The sequence below is a fragment of the Lolium rigidum genome, chromosome 3, assembly GCF_022539505.1.
Source record: "Lolium rigidum isolate FL_2022 chromosome 3, APGP_CSIRO_Lrig_0.1, whole genome shotgun sequence".
In the NCBI taxonomy this organism is placed as follows: domain Eukaryota; kingdom Viridiplantae; phylum Streptophyta; class Magnoliopsida; order Poales; family Poaceae; genus Lolium; species Lolium rigidum.
The window spans coordinates 33049776-33062380 of record NC_061510.1 but is presented as its reverse complement, the minus strand read 5'-3'; the positions used below and the strand labels follow the sequence as shown (position 1 = coordinate 33062380).

Here is a 12605-nt window from a genome sequence, read left to right as displayed (position 1 = left end):
CGGTCTACTCAAGGGAAAACACATGTAATGCGATCCAATAGCAAGTTCCAGTTCACGGCAGAATCGGTAGTGTTTTCTCACAGAGAAAAGTGGCGCGCTTGTGCAGATCAGCAGAAATGTGGACGTGTTCTGCAAGTTTGTAGAGTTGAAGCACGTGTGTGTGTGAATACACAACGGATACAATCTCTTTGACCTAAATGATCCTTTAGCAAACTTTCAACAATTATTGGCCTCTTGAAAAAAAACACTTATGGCTCTTCTTGGTCGCGCCATTTTAGTTAGCTTATCTGAAGTACGACACTTCCTTTGGTTTAGCTATTATTTGTAGAGTTCAGCCCACTAAAATGGCGTGATTTAGCTGTTTTTGTGATCTGGAAATATTTTAGAGGTCCAATATCAGCGAGCCCAAACACGACCTAACTGAAGTATACAACCAAATCGGTGTATCTTATACTATATTTTTAACCGACCTGAGCTAAGAGTAGCAAATTCTAGTATGCAAACAAGCAAAGTGTAGTTGGTCGATAACAAAAACCAGAGTTTCTCGATTTAGAGACTTAAGAGCAGAAGAAAAAAATTGGAAAAATCCAACATCCCCCAAAAAGAGATGTGGCAATCTCCAAGAGAAAATTATCTACCTTTTAAATATATCTCGGCGAGATCAAATATATGACGAGATTGTCGGACATTGTGATCGTCCTTGATCATCAAAAAGAGTATATAGCTCTTTAGGAATGTGCCATTTATGACTTAAAAGGGTCACAAGTAGTTGAAAGTTTCCCTAGAGACCAGACGGTGGTTAAAAGTTCAGCCAAGGACCATTTAGGTTAAAGACGTAGCTTGTAGAGCTGAGGCATATGCGTGTGCTTGAATAAACAACGGATGCACGATGCTTGCCCATGGTCTCCTGGATACTTTATCGGTATCAAACGTTCTTGGAAACTTGTGCACGTTTTGTTTGGAGGAGAAAATATTAAACATTGCAGAAAGGACTGGAAGCAAGACAAGGTTAAGCGTCCATTGGCAGCAGTTTTATCTGAAACAAAAGGTCGGACAAAACAGATTACCCGCAACAAGCAGCAATTCCGGGCAGCAATGCTGGTACTGCTGCATGCTAACTTTGACTAAACAAGTAACGGGATGCAGATAAAAAAAGTGCAAGTGAAAAGGACAATTTTACTTGCTTCTGAAGCTGGAGGCTTGGACGAGAGGTAAAGAGATGGCAGACAATTTTACTCCTGGAGTCAGAGACTTGGAGCCTTGGAGGGGAGATAAAGAAGTGACACGCAGTAGAAAAATAAGAGGTAAAAGTAGAGAAGATTGGTAAATCTCTCCCCACGGGCCAAAAAGAGCAACTTTACCAGTTTACCTGGTGAGTAAAAGAAAAGGGCAACAAGTGGCTGCAGCACCTACCTGCAATCTGCCAAGAAAAGGATTCAGGGAGACCATGATGAGCACCATCATGGCCATCCTCATCAGGTCACTCACCACACAGTCCAGTCCAAGGGTGCATCATCATCATCATCATCCAGTCACCGCGACGGAAATGAAATGAACACACAGGTGCACAACAGTAACCTCACGAGTCCCATCACACGATGGAGTATCTCCCAGTGGAATCCATCCAAGCTCGCATCAACTTGCTGATTAGAAAGCGGAGCATGGTAGTGGCCACGCCAGCTTTTCAGCCAAGATGCCAACTTTTCCAATGGATGGATGGACAAAAGGATCATTCACTCATCACAGCAACGCATATGCAGAGAAAATTTAGCTCTGATAACTGATGAATCGAGATACAGATGATTAAGGTGCTAAGCTAGGCCTAGAGCAGATGGTTCGGTTACAGAATTGAGGTGTTAACGGTTACAGTGAGGCTAGGAAACTCAGCCAGGCGGCCACTGAGAGCTACTACGGGTGGGCTAACTCTAAATTTTTACAGCAGATAAAGAAACTCTAATGCTATTGCATTGCGCCTCCTCAGGCTTGATATCCCTGCTAATCGTCATTTGGTGTACAGAATCAGTAAGGAGCTCCTGGTTTAGCAGTCTATCCTCGCCCACTCGTACCGTCCGGGGAGCGGGCACTCGTTCGCAGGACAGAAGTTATACCTGATTGATTAGAACAGAACAATTCAGTGTTAGTAACTTTCTCTTTGCAATATGTGCAATATCTACTACAGCATAAGATAATTAGCAGCATGTTCAGGTGAAGAGGAAAAAGGAAGCAAGCTCTTACTTGTCCCTGAAAGCCTGATGTTGCTGTCGTTCGGCAGCATCGAAGAACTCTTCCATCTCAAGAGAGCTCGGGATGTAACGGCAGATGGGCGTTTGCATCCTGCGGCGCGAAGGGTTGCTGGTCCTTGTTGCGGAGCCAGGGGTGCTTATCGTGTCCGAGGTCCTGATCAGGCTGCAAGGCGTCGTCTCCCTGGTACTCCTGCAAAGCACAATATGAAAGTTGAGAGCTTGGAAACTACAGGTGCAAGCTGGTTTGGTGAACTGGCATGACAACAAATTACAGTAGTTTCAGCATAATTAGTTTGTGGCATGATCTTGTGGCATGATCTTCTTTAACAAGTAACCCCACAATGAGGTGTACTAGCTGATCATTGGTGCACCTCACTGAATGATTGAATATACTGACAAACAACAAGTTGGCCTAACAGAGACAAACGACCTAAATACAGCGCGCGTTCAACATGCATATGCCGGAGAGGAAGGGTCCACGTCTTGTACCAGATGATACCAATAAAGTAGTCCAACTAAGTAGCTGAAGATATTGGTAGAATACTGAGACATTTATATCTCAGAAAATGAGCTAGAGAAATAAGAACACTGCTCCAAGGCTCCATCAAGTAAGTATAATCTTCTCTGCAGTGGCTGGTTGCAGGAATGGAGGGAAATCCCTTTGACCCAAACAAACATTTGAAGAAATGTGGTCCGGCTGTGTCCATTCAAGCAAGGCCCAGCAAACCCCTGCAGGCAGCGAACAGGCCAGGAGGCATTCAATGGCGTGGCGCTCTGGTATACAAGGACTACTCATGACGAGAGCAGCTCGGCAGCACCATGCCATTTTCCCCAAGGGCGGTGGCAAGCAACTGAGCGCAAGAAATGGGATCTTGATTTTCTTGACGGCGACAGGAGTGTCGCTTTTGGGGACTGAAATTTCTCGGAAAAGATTGGTAGAGATGAAGTGAGGCGAGGTCCCTACCAGCAACGAGATAACAACTCAAGGCCAATGCTGAAAACGGAGGGCGGCTATGGTGGGGTGGGGGGAAAGGGGCCATCTTTCCCCCGCCACTATGGGGGGAAAGGACGCTGGAGGAGGCTCCACTGGGTTTAGTGGACCATCAAGTGCAAACACCGCTTTGATTGTGGGGATTGGAGGAACTGGAGGCGCGCCTTAATTAATGGGTCTTTATTCGAACCAAAGAATATGCCTTTTCTGGAGAGAGGGAGCGGGGAAATTTGGGGGGCTTTTTACCCCTGGCGCCGGGTCAACAGGCGATTCTTGGATTCTTGCACGGTCCGGCCAGCCAACGGCTAAAAGTTTCTGGGGAAATTAATTAGGTCGTCGGCGGCAAGGGATGGTGATTCTTGGAAGCTTCAGGGGAGGGATTGGTACGAGCTCGAGAAATCAGCACTTGAATCCCGTGGCCTAGGGAGGGGATTTATTGAGGTTCAAGAGCTCGTGTGAGACCACGCGGCGGCGCTAATGGGGAGTGGAACGAAACAGCAGCGGACGCGGCGGAAGTGCAAGATAAACCCTAAACGCCAATCCAGTCGAATCCAATCTAATCTCATGGGGCGCAAGAAGGGATTACTGAGCCGGGGAGCAACGACTAACGGAAGAGGAGTAAAAAGGGGGAAAAGGAAGAGTGTTCTCACCTCTCCATGGCGTCCCAATCCAGGACGTTGTCCCCGAAGGAGGCCTCGAGGTCGGCCTCGAATCCCTCGGCCGCGAACGCCGCCGCCTGCTCCTTCCACCCGGAGACGGCGGCTGGCTCCTTGTCCTTGGTCCCCGGCGGCGGCGGCGGCGGCTGCTTCTCGAGCCTCCTGCTCCTGAGCTCGAGGTAGTCCCCGGGGTCGACGGGCGGGTCGTCGGCCCTCTTGAGCGGCGAGGAGGTGCGCTGCTGCAGCGCGAGGGTGCGGGAGCGCGTGCGGACGCCGAGCAGCGCGCCGCCGACCTCCATGACGGCCACCTCGCCCGAGGCCTTGCTCTTGCGCATGTACTTGCCCATGGCTTGCGCTGGTTGGTGGGTGGGCGGCGGCGGCGGCGGCGCGGGGCAGTCCCGGGAATAATGGGGAGGGGGAAGCGAGGGGGAAAGGGCGGGAGGGGTGGATTTGGCGCGCTCGGGCGGGCGATGGGCGATGCCGCTCCTCTATTTATTTACTTGCAGATACAGAGAAATCAGGGCGTTGCTGGTGTCGCCGCGTGGTGTTGCCACACATGACCGTCCATGGGATTATTTTTTTGTGATCAAAAGAAGCGTGGCGCACACGTGGCAAGGGAATGTGAAATACTAGCATTTCAATTCAAAGTTGCTTTCTTGAAGGATTTCATCCATGCTACTAGTATTCAAATATCGTTTCCATCTTTATGACTTCTCCATATGAACGTCTCTTCAACATTGGAATGGTGACACATCTAAATGACAAAAGTGGATTCTGGTGTTGTGAATAGTTCATTTTTTTGAAACCTTAATTTTTTTGTTAGATTTTATCATTTTTTTTGTAGAAAAAGTACGGAGAATTTTTGCGATGAGATTCAGCATGCTTGTACGATACATCATTGGCTAGATCTTAACTTCTTCTTTTTTCAGATTTCCCAACTTGCAAATATGGTTTTCGAAATAAATTCAAAAAATAAAAGGACTCCCTCGAGCTCCGCCTTCATTTGTCCGATCTCGTCAGATGTCCCCTTAAACAACAAAATGGTAAAAAGCGATTGGAGCGGACAGGATTTTTCTCCCATGATAGATTGCAAAGGAATCCTAAGGATCCCAGTCTCCAAAAAATTATACATAGTTCTTTTGAATCGAATGAGCCCTAGGATCTGATAGCATGAAAAATTGCATGCACCGGCTAGAATATAAAAATGGTAACCGGTGGAGAAAGGCAATGGATTTGTATTTCAATGGACCACCAGTAAAATAATTTCCCTCTGATGTGTGTCTAGAATTATTGATTATGTTAAATTCTTATGTCCCTTCTCTTGTGTTTTCTAGTAATATAATCCAAATATTCCATTAGTGTTCGGTGACATGGAATATTTTGCATTTCTCATGGTTTAGTGAACTAATTTTCAAACATCCGATTTGGTATCATGGCATTGATAAGACTATCCATCCACTAACCAATGTCTAATTTGGTGACATGGAATCCTTAAAACCTACTAGAACCAAATTATGTGAATATATTATAGAAGTTGTATATTGCTTCACCATGGAAATTTTATTCGAAAATTAGGTGGTTGTTATCGGTGTCATATGAAAGATTATTTTACGAGCTCAAAGTACAAATCTTAATTAGCTGTACCTAACTTATAGATATCCTTGTGTATATAAAATTTATGATGGTTGTCATTAAACTGCATCTTCACCTCCTTGGTTAACATATTTTTTTTTACGCTCAGATATATATGTTTCACATTCCAATCGAGATACACAAAATAATATATCCTTGAGCGCGTGCGCACGCACGCACGCACGCACAAAATAGCACCATAAACCCCCCAGTGTTAGTTGGCCAAACAAGAGGGAAAATAAAACGCAAAGAAGAAATATGATCGACATTGTTTGGTGCCAAATATATATTTGTAGTTTGCAAAAGAATATGTTTACACGTTTCAGTACCACATTGCAAATTACACAAAGAGTAGTTGCACATTTTGTAAATGTGAAACTAGTCTATATTTCAAGTGGAGGCAACATTTTCATATAAAACTTGAAAGCACAAGAAAAAAAATAAGTAGCACATTACAAATTCAAATATGTGCATATTTTTAGATTAGTTAGTGTGGATTAATAGCGAAAGTAAATCACATGCTTAATGTAGTCCCATTCTCATCCATTTGTTGAATCCAACACGACCAGCATTGTCCAAGTTGTAATGGTATGTCCGTTGTGTTGGGCCAACTAGACCAAGAATAATGAATTCTCATTTTAGAATTGGTCATTGTTTCATTTATATTTTACAATGAAAGCATTAGAGGCGTCAAAATCATTCAGCTTGGTTGTATTGTACACTATAGATTACAATATATTTCCACTAAGAATTTTGCGGAAGAAAGATAATAGGGCGAGAAGGGGTAACATGATCAGCTGAACATATACAACTAAAGGTAGTAGGTTTACGTAGGCATCTCATAAGCACCCGGTAAGCACAATTGTGAGCAGCACCAATGAGGCCCGAGTTGATATCGAACAGCAAGGCCCGTAACATGGGGGTGGGGAGTTGAGGATCTTGTTAAGAGTGTTGCATGCATATGTTCTTCAGTTGTGATTTTAGCCAATGTTTCTAGTGGAAATTAAATATGGACTGGAATACTAATTCGTACATCGTAAGCATACTTCCGGTTCGAAGAAAGAGAATAATAGAAAATGGATGTTGGCCTTTATGGAACCATATAAATAGAATTATCTTTGATGTCAAGACATCAACCATGCTAAATGTGCATGGTTCTTTAAGGGGGGTTTAAAGCTCATTATGCATAGGGATAAGCCTAGATTGGAAGAAGGAATGCAACAACTGCTTTAAACTTTGTAATTTTACTTTATAGAACATTGTAGCACCCACTTGTATATATTTTATAAGTAAAAAATACCATATTAGGAAGTTTTACAGATTGTTTTTATGTGAAAAAATCATATCAATTGTGAGGGTGTCCCATTTCACTCTCCTCTTCTGTGCTCTTGTTTCACATACATGGGAACATCAACAACATCAAGTATCTCTAAGTTGTTTTGTATTTTTGTGCACTGATATTGATTTTCTATGGCCCTCCCTTTTTACTACCAAAAGATAATCATTCATGGAGTTTGAGATGGACCACATGAAGGTGAGAATATTTTTTAGGGATGCATCGTGTGGGTCATGTTGAGAAAATTTAGAATGATTTATGTTAAGGAAATTGCATTTTGAGTAATGAATTCAGCTATGATATGCCCGATGCGTGCGATTGCACAAGTTTTTTGAAGAACAATTTCATGGAATTATTCTTCTGGTTGTATATCTTCCTAGCGAGGTGTTGTGGTGAGTGCTTTAATATATGATTGTTTCGGTCACACCAAGGTGTCGCAGTTTTGAGTAAATTGGCCGCATGAATTGCAATTAAATTGACGTGAAACTAGATTGTTCGTTGAAAGAGTGATTGAGTAAAAGTTGCAAGAAATAAATAACATAAAAGCAAATCTTGAAATTAAAACGTTTGTTGTCGGCAATGAAGAAGTTGAGCATGTAGATTCAGTTCATGGTGATAGTGAGTGTGTCTCTGAAATAAAATGTGATAAATATGTTAGGAATATTCCCATAGGCAATCATGTGTGATGTAATTCTCAATGTATTCATTTTTAAGTTGTCCTTGTATGAACATCTGATATGCATCATTGAATATCTTATTCGATTGTGAAAGTGTGTATTCATGTTGTTAATACTAGATTGTCCTTAGTTATCGAAGTTGTGATGGACACATAACTTAGAATAATGTGTATGTCGGTTGATGACTCGGTTCCACTTGTCATGGGCATGGTGATGCTATTCCGACTTACACGAATTCGGCTAAAGAGTTTAGCATGAGTTTGACAGACTAATATTGAGATACAACGAACAAGTCGTTATTTGTATGTCTCAGTCCCTTAGACCTGAGTTTGTCACATGATCCAAGTTGTGGTAGACCTGAGTTTGTCACATGATCCAAGTTGTGGATGAACCGGCTTAGGTTCTGTCAAGCGTTGTTTCGTAAGAGGACAATTATAAATTAAGGCAGGGTTCGGGCCGGCTAAGAAGCAAGCTACGTGACATGGATAACCAAGATGGGATTTTGCCCCTCCAACTGGAGAGATATTCTCTGGGCCCTCTCGACTGATATGATTCGGAAAGCATGGTCATGCACGACTCGGTTAAGTGTTAACCAAGACGATCGACTAAGTGTTAGTCGGGTGAGTCATATATCACAAATCGAGAAGAGATTTGTGCTATTAAATGGATGAAGATGATTCTCCTATAGCTCTACAAGATATATCGTGAGGCAAAATGGACTCAGACGCAAGTCGCATTGGAAAGGCATGTCGTCATGACACTATGGGACTTGGGAGTAGGCACGTTATGCTAGGAGCCGCTACCGACTGATCGATTGAGAGTGAGACTCCAATCGTGTCCAAGTCACTATGGGCTTGCGGGGTCACACATTTAAGAGCGGGAGAAAGTGGTTTGGGTTGAACCCGAATCGGACACGGGCTGAATCAGTGATTTGGATCCGCGGTGATTAGAGTAAGTGAATTAGTGGCTCGGCCGAAATCGTTGATTAAGCCCACTGTCACTCCACAAGTGTTGTGGAGCGAGAGCCCATTATCATCCTGTTGTGGGTATATTTCATGGGTGTACCATCAATAGTGGCTAGATTCGGCAAGCCCGGGTGACCCACAGATGGTGATGGTGGCATACGGCCCATCGAGCGGTCCAGTTGTTGTTGATCAGGATGAATGAAGTCCAGCCCAGGAACAAGGAGCCGGATCCAACTTACTTTCTCTAGGGCCGGATCCGACCTGGCCCATTAGGGGTAGCCGGATCCAGTACGACGTATTAGGGATATGCGGATCCTTGACGTGCACGGTAATGTAATGTTCCGTAGTTAGGAAAGACTGTAATCCTAGATCCTGGCGCCTTTCTAAGCCGGATCCTGGAAGTCCTAGAGGCACAACCACAACTCATTATAAAAACGCGAAAGCGCTCATATAATTCCAGACAAGCAGCAGTAGGCCTTGTCCTCGAGCAGGTGTTTCGAAGCTGGGTAAATTGCGTACCACCGTCCCGAGTGCTCTCCACCTTATGGAACCCACTTCTTCCCCCTCCGTGAGGATCCCTCCTCCGGGCTATCGTCGAGTAGGCAACGACACACCCTCTATATATGTGGGACGTAGGCTACCTAGAGGGGGTTAGACCAGTCCATGCTTTGGAACCGCTATCATATTCAGTCCAGCCGCCGTACTGGACGTAGCAATCCACCGTTGGCGCTCCTCCACATACGTGTGGATAGAGGCGCTAGACGTCCAGCACTTCGACGATCGCGAGATTGGATCAGATCGGATCGTGGGATGATCGGATCATCTGCATTGCTTGACGTGCTTCATTGAGTTTCCACACCTGCGCATCTGGTGGTAATCATCGTGGCCTTTTACCTCGGCTAGATCTTGGGAGTTCCGCGTAAGGTTTAATATTTTTTATCATCTCGCGGCCCAACAAAATACTCCTCATATTGAATGGCATGACTGGTAGGCAATTCACACGCGTGTTAAACACCTTCTTGAGATTTTTTTTAACACTATTGTCCCAATTCATGTTACCATGCACAATGGTTAGCTCGGCAGTTAAGGTCGTGAGACCATGCCAACAATTTGTGTTTGATGGTTTCCGGTGCTATTTGTATTGTCTTTGTTGCTTGTTGATATTAACATATATCACCTTGATGTCGCAGATTTGCTAAACAATAATTATTTAACCATTTAGGTCCATGCATCATGTCGGATGAGCCCTTAAATTAGACAACACACATTATGTAAACCATGGAATCCTATAATCAATACTTAGAAGATTCTCACAAAGTAGATGGCATGATGTTAGGCCCAAACACATGTCATAAATCTCTTACATGTCCCACAACCAGGGGATTTACCGGCACATGAGAAGACGAAGACAACATGATCCAAGTATGACAAAATAACCAAATCAAACCCACAATAAGAATGGACCCCCTCCACTATCTGTAGGCGGTGATGGTGGACCGATGGATATGGAATAAGACAATTTAGGAGTAGATGAAGGTAAATGCACTTCTCCTCCAAGTAACTTCTTCTCTATCCTGGCTATGTATGGGGACGTTATGTATGTTTCCTCCCTTTCAGCTTCACAAAAGTTACCCCTTTGACGATACGAAGGAGGATGTGTATAATATGACGACGCGATATGGTTCATGCACCCGGTACTGGGTGGTCTATAAGAGCTTGGACTAATTGAATTTATTCCAACTAGAAAGTTGCTTGGTAGCTCCAAATCCTCTTTTTATGGATTAATGTCTTTCTTAAAGTGGCGTAGATGAAGAACATAGGAGTACACGATCTTTTTTATTTTCTAAATATATTTGTTAGTGGAGATGCAAAAACATAGAAACCAAAGTAAAACTAATAAAAAAAACACCTCATAAATCTGTATATTAAATAGTGCCATCAATATTAGGGTAAGCTGAACCATGTTGTTTTTACAAAGTGACATGTGAAGAAGAGGTGGGCACCATGTGTTCATTTAGGATCTTGTGTGCACATGTAGCACAATTTATTTATGTGTTTTGAGTACTTTCCCAATTAAAATGGCATTGCTGACAGATTGTGAAGCAAAAACATCTATCGTTTGCCGAGATAACTTTAGATTTCCACACCTCATTTACAAGGTTAATAGTACTCCCTCCATACTAAAATATAAGACACTTTATTTTGCACAATCTTTGATGCCCAACTTTGACCACTAATATATACCAAATTATATGGATTCATGATGTATAAATTGTATATTCGCATATCTCTTGCAAATTTATATTGTTGCATATATGTTTATACTAATTTGGTGGAAATATTATACCTACCATTCAAAGTCAATGCTTTTTTTGACCAGCTTAAATTCAGGACACGCCTTGCATTCTAGGATGGAGGAAGTATCATTTTATGTTTATGATTGTGCCACATTCTATAACTTGAAGTACTCGGAGGTGTACTATAATTACTTTGCCATGTCGTCATCCTGTTGAGATTGAGAGTGGACAAATTATTTCCTATTCCCTCCATCCCATAAAGAATATCTAACATATATCCTCTATGGGATGGATGGAGTATTTTAGTTCGAATGCTCATTCCGGGTAGATGGTGGCAAAGGACCAAACTGAATATTCTATTTTATTTCTATTTGCTTGTCAAATCATTGTTAAGCAAATATTTATAATTTTTTGGCTGGACAAACATTTGGAAAACCTATCATAGTATGTAAATAAGTATACCTTTCTTTCGAGAACCCGCAGGAGAGGAGATCTGCACGTATTTGTATTAATCTTGAGAGGAGAAAACTCCATATAATGGCTACAACACCACACTCACCTAAGACAAAATCAACGGCTACAACACATTTATACAACAACCAAACAGAGCTCGCCTTGCCCAGCCTCCAGTCACAAATGGCGAGAAGATAGAGCATTAAGACCGCATCACGAACTAGACCAAACACCACCAAAGCACAACTACGGCGTCGAGGCTGTGAAGATCAACACACCCTACTCTCGTGCGCCTGGAGCATCGGCGAGCATATGGCAGGATCTGAGCACTCTAAGGAAGAAACCAGGTAGGAAGGTTGGCAAAGATGTACATAGCGCTATGAAGACCCACGTCTTTAGTAGTAGCCACCACCAGCGAAGCATCACCACGAAGCCATCTCCAAATGCCACATTGGGACTCCCATCGTAGCCAAAGCACGCGATGATGTGACGTTGCCGTCGCTTTGTCTGGTAAACCAGACCTAGGGTTCCCCCAGCACGGAGAAGGGGGGAACGTGGTAAGTCCAACACAGCGCTGATACGTCTCAAACGTATCTATAATTTCTTATGTTCCATGCTAGTTTTATGACAATACCTACATGTTTTATTCATACTTTATATCATTTTGATGCATTTTCCGGAACTAACCTATTAACAAGATGCCGAAGCGCCAGTTCCTGTTTTCTGCTGTTTTTTGTTTCAGAAATCTTACACAGGAAATATTCTCGGAACTGGACGAAACAAAAGGCCACGTTCTTATTTTTCCAAGGGCTTCACGGAGTCCGAAGGAGAGACGAAGGGGGCCACGAGGAGCCCACACCATAGGAGGCGCGGGCCACCCCTTGGCCGCGCCACCAGGTGGGGACCCCACCTCGGGACTCCACCGACATCGCCCCTTCGCCTATATATGCTCCCAGATGTGAAAACCCTAACACAATCGACGATATTCCACGAAGAGTTCCGTAGCCGCCGCCATCGCGAAGACAAGTTTAGGGGGACAGAATCTCTGTTCCGGCACGCCGCCGGGACAGGGAATTGCCCCCGGAGTCATCTCCATCAACACCACCGCCATCTTCATCGCCGTTGCTGACTCCCATGATGAGGAGGGAGTAGTTCTCCCCCGAGGCTGAGGGCTCTACTGGTAGCTATGTGGTTCATCTCTCTCTCCCATGGTGTGATATTTATGTGATCATGAGCTTTGTATCACTATTAATCTATGTGCTACTCTAGTGATGTTATTAAAGTAGTCTATTTCTCCTCCATGATGTAAAGTTGACAGTGTGTGCGTCATGTAGTACTTGGCGTAGGTTATGATT

General features: G+C 43.7%; 1 protein-coding gene across 1 annotated transcript; it reads right to left on the bottom strand.

Moving 5' to 3' along the window:
- Positions 1-1755: 1755 nt before the first annotated feature.
- Positions 1756-4237, bottom strand: LOC124695497 (cyclin-dependent kinase inhibitor 5-like). Its single transcript, XM_047228337.1, has 3 exons — positions 3885-4237; positions 2236-2433; positions 1756-2108 (listed from the first exon to the last, which is right to left on the bottom strand). The coding sequence occupies exons 1-3, from the start codon at positions 4235-4237 to the stop codon at positions 2039-2041; spliced, it is 621 nt and encodes a 206-aa protein (XP_047084293.1). The 3' UTR covers positions 1756-2038.
- Positions 4238-12605: the final 8368 nt, after the last annotated feature.

Bases quoted from the DNA above. Each gene is read 5' to 3' on its own strand.
- LOC124695497 (XM_047228337.1), bottom strand. From the start codon at position 4,237: ATGGGCAAGTACATGCGCAAGAGCAAGGCCTCGGGCGAGGTGGCCGTC. The intron at 2,434-3,884 runs GTGAGAACACTC...TGTGCTTTGCAG, and splicing joins GATTGGGACGCCATGGAGAG to GAGTACCAGGGAGACGACGC. The intron at 2,109-2,235 runs GTAAGAGCTTGC...CTAATCAATCAG, and splicing joins CATCAGGCTTTCAGGGACAA to GTATAACTTCTGTCCTGCGA.